Source organism: Protopterus annectens, chromosome 8.part0 (genome assembly GCF_019279795.1).
Source record: "Protopterus annectens isolate FY-2018-M chromosome 8.part0, PAN1.0, whole genome shotgun sequence".
NCBI lineage: Eukaryota > Metazoa > Chordata > Ceratodontiformes > Protopteridae > Protopterus > Protopterus annectens.
In genome coordinates this window covers 142,133,998-142,157,051 of record NC_056741.1, presented here as the reverse complement: position 1 = coordinate 142,157,051, position 23,054 = coordinate 142,133,998, and the positions used below count along the sequence as shown (strand labels likewise).

General features: G+C 37.2%; 1 protein-coding gene across 1 annotated transcript in view; it reads left to right on the top strand.

Moving 5' to 3' along the window:
• Window positions 1–23,054, top strand: part of LOC122808165 (alpha-2-macroglobulin-P-like) — a 686,630-nt gene that overhangs the window by 252,341 nt on the left and 411,235 nt on the right. Inside the window, exon 8 of the mRNA XM_044079138.1 lies at window positions 6,775–6,951. Within this exon, the coding sequence (XP_043935073.1) occupies window positions 6,775–6,951 (177 nt within the window). The remainder of the gene's footprint in view (window positions 1–6,774; window positions 6,952–23,054) is intronic.

Genomic DNA, 23,054 nt, shown 5'->3' with positions numbered 1-23,054 from the left:
CACGCCCACTCCGTGTAAGAGCCGTTTTAGCCTGACTCTTACACGGACTTTGGGCTGTTCCTGGATCGCGAAGGCTGCATGGAGTCTTACACTACTCTTAGACTCCGTGTAAGCCTTCGTGAATCCGGCCCTCTGTCTCACTAAATTGGAACAAACTCCCTCTCCATATTAGATCCAACCTTTCCTTTCCCTGTTTTAAAAAGGAGCTTAAATCCCACCTACTAAACTTGAAATTATGCCGTTGCCTTGACCACACATAGTCTTAGGCTGACCTACTGTATAACCTGTTGCATACTCTATCTTTCTCTGTTAGTAACGTCTGCTTAAACTAACCCCCTAAACCCTCAGCTCTACTACTGTAGCCCCCTCCTTTCTCTTCCCCCTCCCATTCTCCACATTATTTCCCCCCAACTTCCTATCAATGACTATACATTGTCCTTCTTTTGAACAACGATTATCTTTTTGTTTACTCTCATGTATAGTACATTTTAGACCATTGCTATCAGTGCAACCCTTAATGTTCATAATTTTTTCTTTTGTTTTTTTCTTTATAATTAATTTCGTATTTGCACTGTTATTTTTAATAATTTTGTCCTGTATGTCTACCTTTGCTTGTGCTTGCTGGGGCTCTTTCCCCTTGGTTCTCCACTGAAAAGGGGTTGCTTACTATCAATGCAGTGCAAATAGTTAATAACCTTTTCTTTTTACAATTATTTTGTATTGTGATTGTTATTTAATATTTGTATATTGTCACTTTATCTTTACTTATGTTTGCTGGAGCTTTTCCCCTCGGGTCTCCACTGAAAATGGGTTTGTTTGCAAACTCAGTTGGACTAACCTGGTTAACAAATGTGAAATAAAATAAATAAATCATATGTCTCAACTTCTTAGCACAAGAAATCTGGACAAAACTTAAACCAATGGGGGGCGGGGGGGGGCAAAGGCCCAGAAATAGGGACACATTATAAATATTTATGTTATAAACTTAGAAAGTTGTCAGAATATCAGTATAAAGAATTTGTATTTGTATGCATTTTCTGAATATCATGAAGTCTGAAACTCAAATATATGTCATTATTTAGTGACTTCAGTCCTTAGTAATTTGCCAACAAAAACATAAATTTTATGAGGAATAGGCCAAAAATATGAGACAAAAATCTGGACATTATGTGAAAATCTAGACAGTTGAGAGGTATGCATGTTATACATGATACCCTATGCATTGCAAACCATCTGGTAGCTAAAGGAGTGGAAGCCTTTCATGTTGATGTATGTGATGCCCTGTAAACCAGGATGTTGTTGTAGAAACCGGCATAGTGTTAGTTCTCTCCTTTGCAGTCCTTGGGAGCTATATATACTCTTTCGCATGCTCCAGCTTAGTGCTGAGGAATTGAAGTAAGATATGTGAGGCTGACACTTGTGAAATTCCTAGCTGTCTCCTGTAGGCCACTGGAAAGTCCTTGTAGATAGGATGGTTAAAGCTACACATACCAGGCAGATTACAAAGAGGATTAAGGCTGCAAGGTGGAAATAAGCCATTTCCTGTGGTACAGGGTTTGAGTCTGTCAGCCTTCATTTGCCTGCTGTGTGATTTTGAGCAAGTCACTTTACGAGAGAGTGCTTTGCGGCAACTGGGAATTTGGGGTAGGCTCATTAATTAATGGTCTACTGGACTGCATGCTTAGTAACTACTTATGAACCTTGGTGTCCAGTGGGCTGGTCTGTTTATGCATCCCCCTTGATTCTATGTATTATTTTGTTTTTGTCATTCAGGAGAGTATAGTAGGCAATAATAGCCCCATTTTATTGGAAGCCCAGGGAGAAAAGTTCCACATGTAGTACAGCTGAACATTTTTACAGTAGCATAACATTTAGAAGATTTAAAAAAGTATATTTGCACATTTTTACAGTGCCATAAAATTCACAGTCTCAGAAAGTAGTACAATTACATTTATTTGTGAAGAAATATACATTTTAAGTGCTTAATAAAATAGTACAGTAGTGAAATAAAATAGCACAGTGACAATATACAATTCTGCAATCTCTCATATGACACCCCTGACCATACAGATACACTCCCTGATCTGTTGGTGAGCCATGTGGTGGTAAGCTAGAGGCTACTAGGGTGTGGAGTGCAAGGCTCACTGTATCTTGGGCACTAGCTTGGAGAGCAGATCCTAGCATACTGCTCTGCTACAGCTGCTGCTGCTGCTGTTACCTGCATTTGTATGTACTGTAGGGTATTGTATACCAACAGTTCCAGGCTCAGTGCCTCTGCTTTATACATTTCTGAATCACACCGCCATGTTTGATGGCATCATTTGCATATTCTTTGTCCCTCATTTGCATCTGGAACCTTATTTTCATACAATATACAATCATTTGCATACTCTGCAAATAGAACTGTTTTTTCACCAAATATGACCACACTTCTTGTGTCTCTGAATCACCCCCTCCCTGAGCAATGTTGCTCTTCATTCTATTTTGCATAGTTCAGTGCACTGTCCATGAACATCAGACAGTTTCTTTTAGCAGAAAATTAATATTTCAAAATTGCTTGTCTCAAAAGAAAACATAAACAAGCTTCCTAGTGTTTTTCAAATAAACTGTGAAAACATTTTGAATATGGAGATCTCAGTTCCAACGTTTTGTCATTGTCGGTTATCTTTAAGACTAGCTCAGAAACCAATTTATATAGGTTCAGTCTACTGCATGTCAGTTTATCCTAAGGGTGAAGAATTTAAATCATCTTACCAATGATAAACATTGAAAATGAAATATGCAGAAATGTATCTGAATTTTATTTTAAATTTTTACACTCAGAAAATCTTTCATACCAAAAAGAAAATCCTAATATTGCTCAGAAAACTTGGGAACTCTATGGCATTTTATACTACTTTACCTATGCAAATCTGGAATTTCAACCCTAATCAGTATTAAAAATAAGAAAAAACTGATTTCTGTTAGTGACGAAAGAATTATGAGTACATCTGTCCACAGTTTATCAACAGATTCAACATTTGTGCAGAAGATGGCACTCCCGAGTTTCACATTAACAAAAATGATATTGATTTCCTAACCTCAATTCATTTTCTTGGCCTTTTTAAAGTAATGACAACTTAAAACACTGTTTATTTCACTTCATTAAAAGGCAAACTGCAATGTTTTAAAGGTGTATGACTGGTATTTTTATTAATATTATAACAAATGTACATAACATTTACTTTCATAGGTCTTCTGTCTAATACGTGGCCTGTCACCCGCAGTTACATCTGTCTTAAAGAGTCATCTGTAAGCAAATACTTTCCCCCACAGCAGTAGATAAACTGGATGTCTTAAACTAAGGTCTTTGGCTCCCTCCAATGTAGTTTTTTTTTATAAATTGGTGTAGCATTTTTCTTTTTTGTTTTGGTCTAACCACTGTGTTAGTCTCCCTATTCAGAACTTTTTGTATTGCAAATTGCTGTAGCTTTTCATCTTTATGAGGCGATATAGTAATTCCATAATTATTCTCTCACTTTTTATGTCTAAATCTTACTATGGAATGATTATTGTTTAAATATGTTGGGGAGCAGGCATGGCCTGAACTTAAAAATAGTCCACTGAGATACATGTTCTACTCCTGTTAACAAATAAAAGTAAGATAAAACAAAAGAAAATATTTTATCTTTAGATAGCACCTCTGTCAGTGTGGAGAATTTCAGTAGGCTGGTAGCTTATGTAATGACATCAAATTCCTGATTTTGTGAGTCATCTGAAATAAAGTTCCCTCTTCTAAGGCAACATTTAAACTGCATGCCTTATGTCCTTAAAAAGTTGTTTTGGCTCGCTACTAAAATGAATCTCTTTTCTTTAGCTAGCCAGCCTTTCCTTTCAGAAATAATATGTCTGATGATCCTTATTTCAGCTTCTTTTCAAAAGTAATAAACCTGTAAAATTGTTACATCTGTGATTAGAATAAAATCAACTATCAACCACAGCTACCGTAAAAATATTAATACTATATTATTTAAAATGTTTTGAACAAAAGTATTTTTAGGTTTGAAGACTTCAGAAACATGTTGAGGAAACTTGTCTGCTTATTGCTTTGGGAATCTGTTGTTGTTAATTTATACTGGGTACGTGTCCCCTTCTAGAAGCCTAAAGCAGGGGTTTACACAGTCAAGGTTAATATTCAGGAGGGGCAGTGACTGTAATCCATATATTTTCGTCCTGTCCCTCAGAATCCTAGCTATGTCAATTTCTGACAAAAGTACTTTGTAAATGAGTGGATATTAATTTGGTTTGCTCCACATCAGTGTTTTCCATATGGGATCATTCCTGTTATCTTCTGTGACTGTATACTTTAGGGGAGCCTATTACAATTGCTGAGTTAATTTGGTCTTGGACTAGCAGTAGCCAAAGGTCCATATGTGAGGTGATAAACTATTTTGGAATATATGCAGAGAAATAAAACATCCATGTATTTTGAGTTTGTCCCTTAGAATCTGGGCAATGTCAGTTTATGGCATTTACTAAAAGAGGGGATCTTAATTTGGTTTGCTCCATGTCAGTGTTTTTCATAGGGAATCACTCCTGCATATCTTCTGTGAGTGTATATTTTACGGTATGCCTATTATTGTTGCAACACTGATCTGCCTTTGTATTGTCTTGCACTGGAAGAGCCAAATAAGATGCCCATATATGGCATGGCAAAATGTACTCAGAAGCACATAGTTACACTAACCTGACCTGTTAGCCAATTATGTAAGCGAGACTGGATCTTTCTAATCCAATGTAAACTCTAGTCTGAGACCAGTTTGTAGTACTGTTCTGTGCTGTGTACACTGAAATAAAACATTGCATGTAATGAACTAATAGGCCTGTTTGAGTTTACTGAGCATAGATGAGTGCTGCCTTCCTCTACAGATATGAGAAGGTGGCTGGGTATCTTGATATCTGTGTGTATATTTTCTTATGTACTGTTGAATAACACTGCTAAATCTCATGCTAGAAGTTCTTTAAATAGTATCATTTAGTTTTAAGAACAGTTGTTAGTTGTTTGTTTCGATGAGTGATTGTTGAGTTTTTATTCGTCTAGAAATGTACTATACAATGTTGTTTAGGTTATTTGAACTGCTCCAGTTGTTGAATATTTTCCCTGAACAAATGTTTATTTGGAAAAAAAAACACAAGTGTAACTTACTGCCTTGTACCACTTGTACTACAAGAGTGCTTGAGTCTTATAATAATTTAATTTGCTTCAACCTGTTTTAGTCTTATCCAGAAAAGCACAATTATTAATGATCATCACTCACTATAAGTGTGCTCTGTTGTACTTCAGCAGGTTGAAATAGTTTGTACTTGTTCTTCGTATTATTTTGAAATATGCAGTTTTTAGTGACTGCTGCTCACTCTAATTAATATGAAAAGTAAACTGATTCTGTAAAACGCATGCATCTTCAGCTTCCTTGTGGCTGAAGTGTCAGGTAGAGCAGCCCACCTACCAGCTGACATATTTATAAATAAGTAAATAATATTCCTTCTCATAGTCCTTTCACCTTGTTTTCCTTCAAAACTTTAAAATGCCCCCCACTTACTTTTATTTTACTAAGCAATATGAAAGCAAAACCAAACAATATAATATGAAATTAAGTGGGGGGCTTCGCCCCCCCCATACCCCCCTAACTATATATTCTAACTCCAGGGTCGCACTACAGTGGGGAAGGGGGACATATTCTATTTACTTGCCAATAATACTTGTCAGTCAAATGAAGTGTCGGGCAAATGAAGTGTTGGTCAAATGAAATGTCAGTAATTTGGTTTTGGGCAAATGGGTGTCAGGCAATTGGAAGTTAGGGCAAATGAAGTAGACTCAATATATATATATATATATATATATATATATATATATATATATATATATATATATGTATGTATATATACACATACACACACACACACACACACACACACACACACACACACACACACACACACTCACAGTGGACTGTTCACTGAGCAGAGAATAACAACAAACTGTTGGCTGGTGCTATTGGCTCCACAGCTGCACCTTGCCTGTGCAACAAGGTTAGGGATACATATGGCTATAGGTATTTGCATGGCATCCTTCTTTAACAAGCTAACATTTCACTTTTGTTACCATCTACACAAAGATATAAGTAAACCCTCTTTGCTGCTGTGTTGTTGCAGGTTAACTGTGAGTGCACCTGGTGATTCCAGGTAAAAGCTGAAATCTTGTATCTGTATCAGTCTGAAGCAACGTCAGCATGCAGAGCTGTCCTGCTGCTTCCTGACCAGATGTAGCCCTGTAACCTGTTACATACATCTGAGACCTCGGTCAGCAGTTATATTTTTTTCTGATCATATATGCTACCGGAGCACTTTACTGCAAAATATGTAATGTTTTTCCAGTTGTGCTTCGTTTGGAATTTTTATGCAACTTTACTTTTGAGCATAATGCGTGGAGAGTAGAAAATATAAGAAAATGGTTTGATTAATGCTACAAAAATTATTAATAAATAAAAAAACAACTGACAATACATTGCTTTCACATCTTATGCATGAGAACATATGTTAGCTAATGAAGCCATCTTATGATAATTTTAATATGCTTGAGATCAGGCAAGCATGCCAGTGGAGGAAGGGCAAAGGTGGAAAGTTTCCTGTTTGTTCACTGATGATCCTCTAGTCATCTAGTGTGTTTTATGAACTAGAAAGGAATTATGACAAATCTAAATACAGTGTAATGTTAATATATGTTCTCTGACACAGGTGACATAATGGGGACTGCACTGCAGAACCTGGACAATCTACTTGCCATGCCTTATGGGTGTGGAGAACAGAATATGCTGCAGTTTGCTCCAAACATCTTTATCTTGCAGTATTTGGAAAAAACTGGTCAACTAACTCCAGCAATCAAGGAAAAGTCCATTCACTTTCTGAAAAGTGGTAAGAAGCACAGCTTTTAGATGAACTACACAACATAAGCATTAGTTACCTGTGTCAGTCATGCTCACATCCTTACATGTTATTAAATGCTTAATTATCACGACTGTTATAACATTGGTCCTACATGCAACTACTGACTGGCAGAAAAGGCTAGTGAAATAGCTGATTAAAATAAATTCTGGGAACTACAGCAGACATATAGTAGCTGCAAATTTACATCACACTATAAAAGGTATGTAATCTATGCAATATTCTGATTAATTAATGACATATATGAAATATAGTGCCCATACTGTTAGTCATGGTCAGGTGTGCTGAGGCCATATTTAATGCACCAAGCTGTCTGAGAATTAAATCATCACATTAGTAACACTGTGTTTTTCCCAAAGATTTGGCATTTCAGAGTTAGAATAACTGATCTGGGTATAATAGGGTCTTCTGCATGGAGAATACTGAGGGGCAAAATGTACTACAGAGCAATATATTATAACAATATATTTTGATTTTGTCAGATAATGTTGTTGGTTTCTTGACTGTAACAAAATAATACTTAGCAAATATATTTTTTAGGAATGTTACCACAGTCATACATTATCAATTAAATATAATAAACACAAGTTAAAGGTCACAAAGTGCAAAAAATAAAACTGGAATGCACTACAGAAGAAAACCTTCAGCTGACTTTGAAATTAAAATTATGTAAAAAAATAAACGTGATGAAACAGGACATACTGTTTCCTACATGGAAAAGTAAACATGCACTGAATGAAACAAGCTGAATTCTCGAGTCCAGGGAAAGGGTGTTCTTTATGCTATGATACCTTTGTTTGGCCAGTACATTAAAAAACTTGCTGGTGGAAGGAGTGATTGCTTAAGGCCAGCCCACCTTCAGTGGCGTGAAAGTATAATGGTCTCCTAGCTCTTTATCAACCACTCCCAGGTTACTGTCAATAAGGTAAGTTAAAAGGTAATACATGAATAGTACAGGTATAAGGAAACACATAATGTGGAATACATCGGCCACATGGGGAACAACCAAATGAATGTGGAATACATCAGCCACATGGGGAACAACCAAATTAATGTGGAATACATCGGCCACATGGGGAACAACCAAATTAATGTGGAATACATCAGCCACATGGGGAACAACCAAATAATGTGGAATAAATTAGCCACATGGGAAGAGAAGACATGCATAGGGAATCACAAGATAAACAAGCTATGCAGTTTGATAGCAAACAGGACTTAACCCCCAAATGTCACCCTAATGGAAAATAAATGGTCAGTGTGGTCAGTAAGGAGGTCTTGGAATGGTCAGAAGTCAGAGGCCTGAAATAAATAATATTCAAAAACCAAAATTAAACGATGTTTCTACATTTTCCATAATTTATTCAGTGTCATTTTTTTTTCTCCCACCACTTGCTAAACAGTAAACCTCTCCAGCTGGACTTGAAACCATTTATTACCTTATCCCCCTACTGCTGCTGAGGAGTACCTTATCCCCCTCCTGCTGCCGGGGAGAGTACCTTATCCCCTACTGCTGCCAAGGAGAGTACCTTATCCCCTTACTGTTGCTGAAGAGAGTACCTTATCCCACTACTGCTGTTAAGGCGAGTACCTTGTCCCCCTACTGCTGATGAGAAGACTACCTTATCCCCCTACTGCTGCTGGGAAGAGTACCTTATCTCCCTACTGCTTCCAGGGAGAGTACCTTATCCCCCTACTGCTGCTGGGGAGAGTACCTTATCGCCCTACTGCTGTTGGACAGAGTCCCTCATCTGCCGTACTACTGCTGGGGAGAATGACTTATCTCCCTACTGCTGCTGGGGAGAGTACCTTATCGCCCTACTGCTGTTGGGGAGAGTTCCTCATCCGCCGTACTACTGCTGGGGAGAATGCCTTATCCCCCTGCTGCTGTTGGGGAGAGTACCTTATCCCCCCCACCCCACAGTGGTCTTCAGGAGGTGCAACACTGACATCCAGCCAAGCCATACACTACTTGTAGCCTAGAGCACACAAGTAAAAAAAAAAAAAAACACAGATCATAAACATAATGTCCTAATGCGGATCATCTCAAAACCCTATCTCTATATTCAGTCTCCTACAGACTACTGAAAGGTGATGTATGCCTGGCATAAAAGGCATTCCTGGAGCCCACTCTTATGAACTTTTTGCACATCCATAAAACAAACAGCATCACAGCTACTAGATCTGAACACCTAAATTTTGTTTACAACATAAATAGGACATGGTGGAGAGATGCATAGGTATCTCAGAGAATTCCTTTTCTCTGGAACAGGCTCCCCATCCATGTGAAACAAGTCCCTCCCTATCCCTATTTAAGTGTAACTTGGACTATTAGATTGGAAATCAAAAATTCACCCTTGGTCTGGCACTCATGTCTCTGATGGACAGAAGGAATTACTAAATCATGTTGTAACCAACAATCACTCCTATATAAATGTCTAAAACATATAACCTGTAGGACTCATTTGGGTTGCACAGCTAGACTTATAAAAGCTCCAGTGGTCATTAGACTAGTATACACCAATGAACCTATGAACTAAGTTTAGTATATAACAAAATATGACCAGCTATCTATTCCATAACTTTGGATAGCCATTTTTCTGAGACAAAGATGTCTTGTAGCATTATATTTTCTATCATTGCCTGTTTTTCTGCTCATCTAGTGATTTGTTAAATTATGGAAAAATCACTCTTCTACAAACCTATCTCCTTTATCTATCTATCTATCTATCTATCTATCTATCTATCTATCTATCTATCTATCTATCTATCTATCTATCTTTCTATATGTACAGATCTCTCTCGATATACACACACATATATATATATATATATATATATATATATATATATATATATATGTATATACATTTAAAGACAGACATAGACAAAGATATATACTTTTAATACATAATTAAAGGACTTCTGATTTCCTTTTCCAAATGTTTTTAATGAAAGGGCACATAGTACACATATGCTAAAGTAATTTCAGCTGTATATTATGGTTGTTATCAATGGCCAGATTTTCTTTGTAGCCTAGAAAATGCTCATGCACTCCAGCTGTAAAAGAAGTGACTCAAAGTCAGTAGGAGATGTCTCTACCAATAGATCTGTGAACCAGACCTCTGGAAGGATGTCACAAAAAAGCATACAAGACCTTCTTATGAACAATATCAGTGTACCTAGTTGTCACAGGGATGCCACCTGTTTCTCTTATTGCAGCAGTCCTGAGTTGGCCAGTTCTGTCCTTTGGGTGGGGAGGGGGGCATAAAAATGGTAAATGTGTTGATACTTTACAAGAAAAAGATCTGATTTTTTCTAAATGTTGGGGAAATCTTTGATACTGCATTTAAAAATTTTAAAATATGAAGTAGTATAAACAACCAGTATTTAAACCATAGCATTTCAATACTGTGGTGCTGCTTATGTAAATTTTGTCACAAGAGGTGAAAGCTGCCTTTGAACCTGTGACATATCTAATTGTTTTGTGTTGCTATTAAAGGCATGGCTACATTGGAAACCATTGTGAATCAGTGTAACTTTTCCTCCTCTCTGCAACACAGACAGTGGAAAACTGTTTCATAGCTCTCTGTCTGTTTTTTAAGCAGTTGCTGAGCTCCTACCATCAGCAGGACTAATTGCCTTTATAAAAGGGTAAACTACAGATTTCACTGTGTCTCTGATATGGCATGCTGGCAGAGACAAATTCCTCTACAAAATATGTGAGAAGTTAAGCTTTAAAAAAGTTTGTGTGCTTTCACTTTCTTTTATTCCAAGGCATGGAAATAAAAGTTTTATAAAGTACAAGCAGGTTTCTGGTACCTACACAATACTAGAACCCTGGAACCATACTGTAGGGAGAAATGCAGTCTAAAGGCTGAGTTAAACTTTAGAAGGTGGAGTTTAGATTAGCTGTTGATATTATCACTTTTTACACAACAGTATGTGTGTTGGTAGAGTCAATTAGCCATAATTCTATTTGTATTATATTAAGTAAGGCTTACACATGAACATTAATTTTTACTGAGTTTAGCCTGGCTCCATAGTGCAGAAGAGTGGAGACCTGACTGCAACCCTGGTGACTAGGATTTGATTAGCACTGATAACACTGGAGAATCCAGGCAAGGAGGGAGAGCAGTGAAGTTCAGAAGTGTGACCTGCTTGCTACGTAAGGGAGAGAGGAGAGTTATGGGTGTTTTTGAAGACATGCTGAGTGATGTAATTACACTGGTGGAGTCCAGGGGAACCCCCTCCTCCCATACTTTAAGGTTGGAGAGATGGACTGCTTGCTAGTAAAGTATGTTGTGAAAATGACAGACATCCATTGCAAACAGCCCATTACCTGCTTCCTTCCCCTAGCTAAGTTTCTGAATGCCTCATAAAAAATAACCCTTTAGATACCTCTGATAACTCATTACAGCCATGTAACGCCTGTAGGTGCTTCTGTAGTTACATCCTACTGATGCTTCTAGGTGTTAAATATTACTTGTTCATATTTGTATTAATAATTCCAAAGCCATGCTGCATACAAAGTATTAAAATATTTCATCTTAAAGCTTACACAATGGCAAACACAGCTATGTTTATATTTGATCTCTGTCTGGTGCAGGAAAAGAGATATTAATTGCTGTTGAAATAATATTTATTTATGTTGCCATAAATTTCATGTTTTTCTAAATATCTTAGCAATCAAGTAGTACAGACAGAATTGCTTAGCCTTGTATAAAAGTTCTCTGCTGGATGAACAAAATACTACTAATGGTGGGTATGTAACCTGTATGTTTTTTGAGATATTATAAGTTGTTTACAAAATACTACAAATGTAATAGTTACTGTGTTTCAGTGATATGAACATTTATTCAAAATGTGAGGACATAATTTTATTACATCAAAAAGCTTAGGCTCTGCCCATTCAAAGTTATGCAAACTTCCAAAGCTTCATTGGAGGGAGGGAGTTAATGATGGCCCCTCTTGACCAGTTCTTAGCCTCTGTGATGAGGGAAGGAGTAGATTAATTGGCTGAGGGAGAGATAATCGGCAAGTAGCAAAAGCAAAATCCAAAAGAAACTGCTATCACTCACTCACTCACTCACTCACTCACTCACTCACTCACTCACTCACTCACTCACTTTGAAATGCTACATTCTCAAAAGTACATATATTTTCTTATGAAGGCAAGGAGTAGTAGGTACCAAATGTCCCAAGAAAACAAACAGGAGCTTCCATCACCATAAAATAAATGTTTCAAATTTAGCAGTTCAGTTCCTGTTTTGATGGAATAGTCATGCCTGGAAAGTGTTGTGAGAAGAAACTGCTATTTCTTTCTGAGAATGCATATTCTTCATTCATTTCCCACAGGACTGCAACCTCTGGGAAGTATGTATGGATTATTTATTTGTGTAATTCTACTTATTTTCATTTGTTGGCTGAAATAGGCCAACTGAGCTATAGGCCTTTTTTCAGAGGCACCCAAGGTGAAACACTCCACAAATAGCAATATGTTTACAGCAGGTAATTGTTGTAGAATATGTGAAAAGGTACTGAGCTGCTTTCCTATGTGTTATCTGAAACTTCAGTGAATTAATTACAAGGCCAAATATGTAGATACTTTAAAGGGCACCAAGTTGCATGCTCCTACCAGACATATCCCAACAAATACTCTGTGTTAGCACAACAATAAACAGAACATGCTGGGGGATAGATTCATATCCCAAAGGCTTCCCTCGCTCTGGAATAGAATCCCAGTCCATGTTAGGCAGAGCCCCTCGCTGACCCTCTTCAAGAGAAATCTTGATGAGTGGATGGGTAATCGTAAATTTACTCCTGGGATCACTTATATGGCCCTGCTGGACAGAGGCTCAGCAATCTAGTCTAAAAGGGAGGCAAAAGCCAACATTCTGGCTAGGCTTATAAATGCCCTAGGGCAGATAACCTAGTACCTACCTATGAACCTATGTTATAAGAATAAGAGTGTCAGCCATTGTCAGTAGCACACTAGGCAGCACACATGCCTTTGGTGCAGAAGGCTGTGTGTGCTATTCACACACCAGGTAAATGAATTCCTGGCACTGCAGTGCAAAGCTGGGCGGCAGGGGGGTGTCCCACATTTGAGTGTTCTGTCCTTTGTATGCGATGTTAAACTGAGTACCCATTTGCTTGAGTTGGTGGTAGGCCAGGTGGATTTAAAAGATCCTAAGGCACTTATCAAAAAGAGTAGGAGTCCTTTATTTACTTGACAGCTTATATACATAACAACTTATTTACAATATTTACATATTTATCTGTACATATTTATAGAGCTCAGTACTTATATACACGGTCTTATTTATACACAAGAATGTTTCATTCTTGTTATACTTATACATTCTTATTTAAATCAATCCCTCACTCTTTTTATCCATAACCACCATCTAATCTATTTAAGCCACCATCTAATCTATTTAAGCCAAAATAAACCTGACTTCACTGCAATCACAGAGACTTAGCTAAAACCATACATCAAAGATGCCGAATTCCTACCCTCTAACTACAGTCTCCTTAGGACAGACAGACCACATAAAAAAGGTGGAGGTGTGCCTTAATTTATCCAATTACCTTCACTGTAATCTAATACACAAAACCTATCCCACAATTTGCCAATACAGAGATACTAGTCTCTTTCCTAAAATTGAATAACTGTAAAACTCTTTGTATCTTAGTCCTATACATTCCCCCAGGCAATAACATTCCAACTCTTGAAGATATTCTCGCCTGGACAACTATTAATATTAAAAATGAAACTATCATCCTAGGTGATGTTAACATCAATTGGCATGGCATTTCAAATCAAGACCCCTCTACCAGCATTAATCTATACAACTATACACAGCTAATCACCAATATAACCAGACCCAACTGTAAAAATGACAAAGGCTCAACTCTTGAATGTATCCTAGTTTCTGACCTCAACAAAATTTCCTCCTATGTCACAGTACCTAATAATTTTAGTAGCCACTCACCAGCCTTCATAATACGTAAAACCACCCCAATTCTAAATCGGCACTAAGACAAGCATACTAGGGACTTATCTCATTTCTCCCCCACTATCTTTAATGAAACCTTACAAAGTATGAACGGGACATCACTAAAATATCTTCCTCTCAATGATGTTGAATTTTTCAATTCAACATTTCTTAAGATCTTAGATAATATGGCTCCACTTCGACTAAAAAGAGTTAAGACTAAACATGCCAATTGGCTTAACAAACGCACAAAGCAAATTATGTCTGCTAGAGATAAAGCCATAAATGCTTGGCATAAAAGCAAAAATCCATCCAACCTCACTCTATATAAACAACTATGCAATCAAGCAAAATGTCTAGTGATTAAAAATAAAAAAGAACATTTCCAAAGTCTTCAAGACCAACACAGACAAAACCCTAAAAATATCTGGGGTGCAATCAACTCCCTACTTCATCCAGGTACAAATAATAACCCTTGCCTAAATCCACAGGAAACTCCCACTGAGATAGCCTCTCTTTAAGTCTAACTTCAATGACGCCATTGCAAAGCTCTCCTCCACCTTCGCACCAATAAACCCCAACCCACCATCACTCTCCCCAGCTACCTCTCCAACTACTTTCTTATTCAAACTTATACTGCCTCCACTACAAAAAAACTCCTTCAGAAACTCAAACCTTGTACTAACACACCAGCCAATTTACCTGCTGAGTTTCTACAACTATCCGCAAGCTCCATTATCTACCTATCAGCATACTCCTTAACAGATCCAATAAGGAGTCCATCATACCACACATCTGGAAGAAAGCATTTGTTCTTCCTCTACACAAAGGTGGAAACAACTCTGATATCCCTAACTTCTGACCCATGGCTATCCTCTCCCCATCTCCAAAGTATTAGAAAAGTGCATTCACTCTCAGCTTCTCAAATATGTTGTTAACAACCAAATCCTTTCCCCCACTCAGTACGGCTTCAGGCAGGGGCATAGTACCTGCACTGCTCTTATATCCTTTCTGGACACTATAAATAGGACTCATGATGCCAGTTACTCAGTTTCCTCACTCTTCCTTGACCTCTCAAAGGCCTTCAGTATGGTCTCTCATCCCTTTCTACTTACCAAACTCTCCAACTTAGGCATCTCACCTCACACCCTAAATTGGTTCTCTAACTACCTCACAGGCAGGCAGCAGTCCACCAGATGGCAACTATCATGCTCACATTTCTCAAGACAACTACAGGTGTACCCCAGGGTTCAATACTAGGTCCTCTCTTATTTAGTATATTCATCAATAACTTCCATACTACTCTTACCCATGGCACTGTTATCCAATATGCTGATGATTCCATAATCATCTGCACTGCCAAATCCATTACTGAACTGCAAAGTCTTACCCAAGATGCCTTTACAACTACTGAAACTTGGATGTCAAACAACCATCTTGTTCCAAATCCCTATAAAACTAAACTTCTAATATTCACCCCCAAAAAACACCCCTCAACAGGAATGAATTCTCTGTCCAATCCCTAACTAATACTGTCGTTGAAGTTGTTCCAATTTCTAGACTGATAGGAATCACCATCAATGAAAATCTAACATTCAGCCTCCATATCCATAACAACATAAAAAACACACATCAGAAACTAGGTATCCTTTATAGCCATAATCCCTTCCTAAACTTTACTGCAAGGAAAGCTCTAGCCTCTTCTTTTTTCCTTCCATCTCTTCTATATGGTGCTCCCATGCTCACCAATTTACAGTCCTCCCTGAAAAACAAATTTGACTCATGCTACAATAAAGATCACCAAATTTGTAACAAACTCAAAATATTCATCCCATCACTGCTTATCTCTACATCAGCTAGACTGGCTTGAACTAACACATTACCTGACATATCTACAATTAACTACTACACATAAAAATATAATAGCCATCAATGTGCCCCTCTCTTTCCTCCTTACTAACCACTTATCACCCCAACAGACCCCTTAGATCTGAAAACAAATTGTTGCTGAAAGCTGACAAACCAAATCTCTCAGCGGGTCAAATGCTGTACACTTTTTACTGTCTCTAAACTCTGGAATGACCTCCCATCTTCAGTCAGAACCATAAGAAATCCTGTTATCTTCAAGATATCTCTCAGAAAACATTTTTCTTCTCTATGGCACTGCCAAAACAAAACCTCTTTAAAAACCTGCCTCATTCACTATAATCCTTTCATCTTTCCATCACTATACTCATATAGCTGTTCCACTTCATTTGCCATAACAACTGTATGAGCTCTTAATCTCAGCTACTAACATCTACAAACCAATAACATTTAGTCATGCAACTCCACCATCAATGTAAATAATTTTACATAATTTACAAGTGTATAAAATGTTCATAATACTTGAACTGTTGAGATTATATTATCTTCAATTCAGTATGGCTATATGTATCTGTACTAGTGTTAATTTCTGACATTTTACTCTCTTGTAACTGTATTTTACTGTATATTGCGTGTATTTTTCTTGCATGCTTTTGTAATATATGTGGAGCTTTACTCCCTGGGCCTCCACTGGAAATGGGCTCACCTAGGCCCAGTGGACCTTCCTGGTAAACAAATGCAATGAATGAATGAATGAATAAATAAAATAAATAAATCATTCTCATTATTGTTGACAATATCCATTTTGCATTAAACATGAATTCATTAATTCTCTAATTCCATATTACCCATATTAAATAAAACAATTTCTTACCTGTTCTTATTTTTGGTTCTTTACTTATATTTTTATAGTGTCAGTATTCAATCTTTTTCATATTTTTATCATTATCTTTGAAATATTCAAAGAAATACTCATCACATAATTTATCCCTCAATTTCTTTACTCTTACACACAAGTTCAGTGGTTTCTTGTTCGCCATGGTGAAAACATGTTGTTTCACTTTTCTTTTTACATTATATATTACCTTTTACCAGTAGTTTTTTATACCTAATCACCATAAGAAACCTTGACATTCCCCTTTTTTGCTACACCTTTCATTTCTTTCTTTAATTGATTTACTCTTTTCTTGTGGTAGATTTTCCCATGGATTAATACAATAATATTGTCTCATTATGTTATTGTACCATGATTTTTTGATTATCTTATATTTCATCAGTGTTTATTTTCCACATTTTTATCTTTTGTTGATAATTTTCTAATTTTACATTAAAACTTTTTATTATTTTCTTTCTTCTTATTTTTTCCAAAAATTCTTCGTATTTATGTTTCAAAATTTTGAAACTAATTTCTCATTTTTATCATTTATCCATTTTAATACTTTGTAAAAGTTCAAAGATGATACATAAACCACTGGATTTAGCAAACATAATCCTCCTTCCTTTCTGTTTATATATAATACTTATATTTAATCTCAAACTCCAAATAAATGAAAAAAAATCACTTCTAACAATTGTTTTTCATACTTCATTGGAACTATAAACACACTTGATAGTTAAGCAATTTTACCCATCAATACTTGTTAGAAAAATATGTATTTGAACATGTATAAAGTGCTAGTTTAAAAGCAAATAGTATATAATGCATTTTATTCTATTTACAATATGGCAATAAAAATAATTTTACATGTAATTCCTTGAAGCTTTGGAGCTGCAGTGTATTTGAACTCTGACCCTGGCAGTAGCCAGCTCAGCAAGCTTATGTTTTTCACTAATGATTATCTGCTGGGTCAGGAAATTAAATGTATAAAGCATTGAAAATCTTCTTCCTTCCTCTGGGATAATTGGCCTTGTAAATGTTACCAAGATAAGACACAGCTGCTGAAGTAATGTTGCAATAAAAACAAAAAAGTGTATAACAAGACTGAACCAACTATTGTATTCAAACAGGCCTAAAACCTTGAAGGAGTAACATTTACAGAAAGACATTATAACTAACCAGGTGCTTTGCAAGGCTGTATTATTCCCATGGGAAAACTTTTTAAAATGTATAACATCAGCTTTTCTTATGAATAAAATATTGTAACCCATAGTGATGTAGGTGCCCTGTGACTAACCACGTCAGTAAGGTGGGCACAGCTTGAATGTAAACCTATATAAAATTGTGTACTTCCTGCATCATGTCAGACAAAACTCTGTACTTGTATGTTTTTTTGCCTCCTGGTGTACACTAGTAAACTTTTGCATCTGAGCCTCCTGTGTTGTTATCATTGTTTTTTATTTAACAATACTGAATTTATCAAATTCACATTTTATAAGCCAATCTATGTTTTCCATAAAACAGATTTCCCTTAATTCTTTTAATAATATTTCCCATTGTGTATTATATACTTTTTTACCAAAGTTTATACCCAACACTATAAAATCTTTTGTTGTAAATTGAATACTTGCTATTATTTCTTTATCTCCCATTCCTTTACTTTTATCTTTATTTAGCATCAAACCTATTATTTTCAGTCAACTACATAAAATACAGCTTATCTCATTCCTGTACTGTTTTTAGTTACTATAATTATATCATCTGCATATGTAATTAATACCAGAATTTCTACATCTTTGTGCATAATATATTTTACATTATTCATTTTAGTATTAACCTCCTTAACTACCACATTCATGACTAAAGCACATAAAATACTACTCACTGGACAACCTTGCCTTATACATTTACCAACCTCTATTGATTTACTTAGTCATCCATTTGCTCAATTCTTTATTTTATTGTGTCTGTAAGCGGACACACTAGCATTCCTAATTTTATTTCTAAAATTATATCCTTCCATTAGATCCCATAAAATTGAATCTACTTGTATATGCTTTATTAACATCACCTACCATAAGTTTTAAATTCTCTAGTTTTTCTGAAATATCTACAATTTATCTTATGATCAGTAATAATTCTTGACACCTTTTTACTTTTATACCATATAAACTTTCTTCCATTATGTATTTCATTTTATTTTCAAGTCTTTTTTGCATTATTTTCATAAATATCTTGTAGTCTGTATTGTTCAATATTATAGGTCTCCAATTCTTTGTCTTCTTTTCCTCCTTTCTTCCATATAAACTTTAATATCCCACTCCATAATTTATTATACTTAAAAACCTTCATTTAACCATTCAAGACATGTATATATATATATATATATATATATATATATATATATATATATGGTTTATCATGATAAGGTCAAATGCAATAACATCAAACATGCATTTGACCAAAAAATAACATCTAAACCTAACATATCTAAACAAAAGAGTGTCGAAAATAGTTTCCACGATAAAGTGCATTCCATAATATTGACATTCCCCACTTTCAGACTTGACAGCTCACCTCTACTATCTTGCACCCCCATACTTAAATATACCAACTCCAAGATTGCGCTACAGTGAGGAAATGGGCTACTTCCCTGTTCCTTACTGAAACATGACCTCCCTCCAAAGTCTCAGTATGTCACTTTCTCGACTATCCTCGTTCGACCGCTCATCATTCGATTTCCTGCCTCATACGATCCTTGACTTTGCACATCCAGCCATTCGACATCCTGAAATTTGGGGAAGTGATATTAACCGTGTGTGTGTGCGTGTATATATATATATATATATATATATATATATATATATATATATATAAAATTTCAAAATACTGAAATCTCGAATTTCAGTATTTTGAAATCAGAAAGCCAAAAACCCAACCACAACTCACAAACTAGAAAACACACAACCGCAAAATTCAAAATCCCATACCCACGCTACACATACAGTACACACATAAACATACACAAAACTCCCCCACCACAATCAAACAAACTAATCTAAACTGCATATAATCAGGGGGGCAGGCCTCCTGCACCCCCCACACACCCCTACTTATATATCCTAACTCTAACATCGCATAAACAGTAACACAAAAGAAACTCACACACATCTTACAATCCATCAAACATACACATAGCAGTCACAACATACACTTACACACAATAAACCCCTAACTTACACATATATACTTACCAAAATTAAGCCCAAACATCCACATTCCATACCTCCAGAAGCAGAAATTCAAAATATCCGTGCTTCAGTATTTTGAATTTCGTGCTTTTGCTGGTTTTGGAAATGTGAGTATTCAGCTTTGTGATTTCGTAATACTGAAATTCGAGATTTCAGTATTTCAAAATTACAAAGTGGACCTATATATATATATATATATATATATATATATATTTGCCATTCTTCTAAGTTTTTCTACATTTCAAATCCAATTCCATTTGGGCCTGATGCTGAAACTATGTTAAAATACTTTATGTAATTAACACAAAGTAATTTCTTTTTCAATTCTTTTTTCATTTTTCTTCCTCTTCTCTTTCGGCTGTTCCCGTTAGGGGTCACTACAGCGGATCATCTGTTTCCATTTCTTCCTGTCCTCTGCATATTGCTCTGTCACACCAACCGCTTGCATGTCCTCACGCATCACATCCATAAACCTTATCTTAGGCCTTCCTCTTTTCCTCTTGCCTGACAACTCCATCCTTAGCATCCTTTTCCCAATATACCCACCATCCTTCCTCAGCACATGTCCAAACCAATGCAATCTCGCCTCTCTAACTTTGTCTCCAAATCGTCCAACCTGAGCTGACCCTCTAATATACTGATTCCTAATCCTGTCCATCCTTGTCATACCCAGTTCAAATCTTAACATCTTTAATTCTGCCACTTCCAGCTCTGACACCTGCCTTTTTGTCAATGCTACTGTCTCCAACCCATACAACATAGCTGGTTTCAATTCCCTCTTGTAGACCTTCCCTTTCCACTCTTACTGGTACCCGTCTGTCACAAATCGCTCCTGACACTCTTCTCCACCCATTCCACCCTGCCTGTATTCTTTTCTTCACCTCTCTTCCACACTCATCATTACTCTGAACTGTTGATCCCAAGTACTTAAACTCATCCACCTTCGCCAACTCTACTCCCTGCATTCTCACCATTCTTCTATCCTCCCTCTCATTTACACACACATATTTTGTCTTAGTCCTGCTGACCTTCATTCCTGTCCTCTCTAGAGCATATCTCCACCTCTCCAGGGTCTCCTCAATCTGGTCCCTACTCTCACTACAGATCACAATGTCATCTGCAAACATCATAGTCCATGGAGCCTCCTGTCTGATCTTGTCTGTCAACCTGTCCATCACCATTGCAAATAAGAAAGGGCTCAAAGTTGATCCTTGATGTAATCCCACCTCCACCTTAAATGGATCTGTCACTCCCACTGCAAACTTCACCACTGTCACACTACCCTCGTACATATCCTGTACCACTCTTACATACTTCTCTGCCACTCCTGACTTCCTCATACAATACCACAACTCCTCTCTAGGCATCCTATCATATGCTTTCTCCAAGTCCACAAAGACACAATGCAACTCCTTCTGACCTTTCCTATATTTCTCCATCAGCAGTCTCAGAGCAAACATTGCATCTGTAGTGCTCTTTCCCGGCATGAAACCATACTGCTGTTTGCTAATCATCACCTCTCTTGTTAACCTAGCTTCCACTACTCTTTCCCATAACTTCAAGCTGTGACTGATTAGTTTCATCCCTCTGCAGTTACTACAACTCTGCACATCACCCTTATTCTTAAAAATAGGTACCAAAACACTTTTTCTCCATTCCTCAGGCATCCTCTGACTTTCCAAGATTTCAGTAAACAATCTGGTTAAGAACTCCACTGCCATTTATCCTAAGCACCTCCGTGCTTTCACTGGTATGTCATCTGGACCAACAGCCTTTCCATTCTACATCCTCTTCATAGCTGTCTGTATTTCCTCCTTGCGAATCTGTTTCACTTCCTGATTCACTGTCCCCATATCATCCAACCTTCTCTCTCTCTCTCATTCTCTTCATTCATCAGCCCCTCAAAGTACTCCTTCCATCTGCTCAACACACTCTCTTCACTTGTGAGTACATTTCCCTCACTATCCTTTATCACCCTTACCTGCTGCACATCTTTCCCAGCTCAGTCCCTTTGTCTAGCCAATCGGTACAGGTCCTTTTCTCCATCTTTAGTGTCCAACCTTTCATACAACTCTCCATATGCCTTATCCTTAGCCTTCGCCACCTCTCTCTCTTTGCCATGCTCCTCATCTCCTTATACTCCTGTCTACTTTCTTCATCTCTCTGACAATCCCACTTCTTCTGCACCAGCCTCTTCCTCTGTATACTCTCCTGTACTTCCTCATTCCACCACCAGGTCTTCTTGTCCCCTTCCTCTGTCCAGATGTCACACCAAGTGCCTTTCTAGCTGTCTACCTTACCATCTCTGCCGTAGTTACCCAGCTATTCAGTAACTCTTCACTTCCCCCCAGTGCCTGTTTTAACTCTTCCCTGAACTCCACCTCACAATCACCTTTTTTCAACTTCCACCATTTGATCCTTGGCACTGCTCTTACACTTGCCGTCCTCTTCTTGATCACCAACATCATCCTACAGACCACCATTCTATGCTGCCTAACCACACTTTCTCCTGTCACCACTTTACAGTCTCCAATCTCCTTCAGACTGGCCCTCCTGCATAGGATATAATTGACCTGTGTGCATCTTCCTCCACTCTTATACATCACCCTGTGCTCCTCCCTCTTCTTAAAATACATATTCACCACAGCTATGTCCATCATTTTCACAAAATCCACTACCATCTGACATTCTGCATTCCTCTCCTTAACACCATACCTACCCATCACTTCCTCATCCCCTCTGTTCCCTTCACCAACATGCCCATTGAAATCTGCTACAATCACCAGTCTCTCACTCTTGGGTACACTCACCACCACTTCATCCAACTCACTCCAAAATTTTTCTTTCTCATCCATCGCACACCCAACTTGCGGAGCGTATGCACTAACAACATTCATCATTACACCATCAATTTCTAGCTTCATAAACATCACTCTGTCTGACAATCTTTTCACCTCCAAAACATTCCTGGCATACTGTTCCTTCAGGATAATCCCTACCCCATTTTTCCTCCCATTCACATCATGATAGAACAATTTGAACCCATCTCCTATACACCTGGCCTTACTCCCCTTCCAT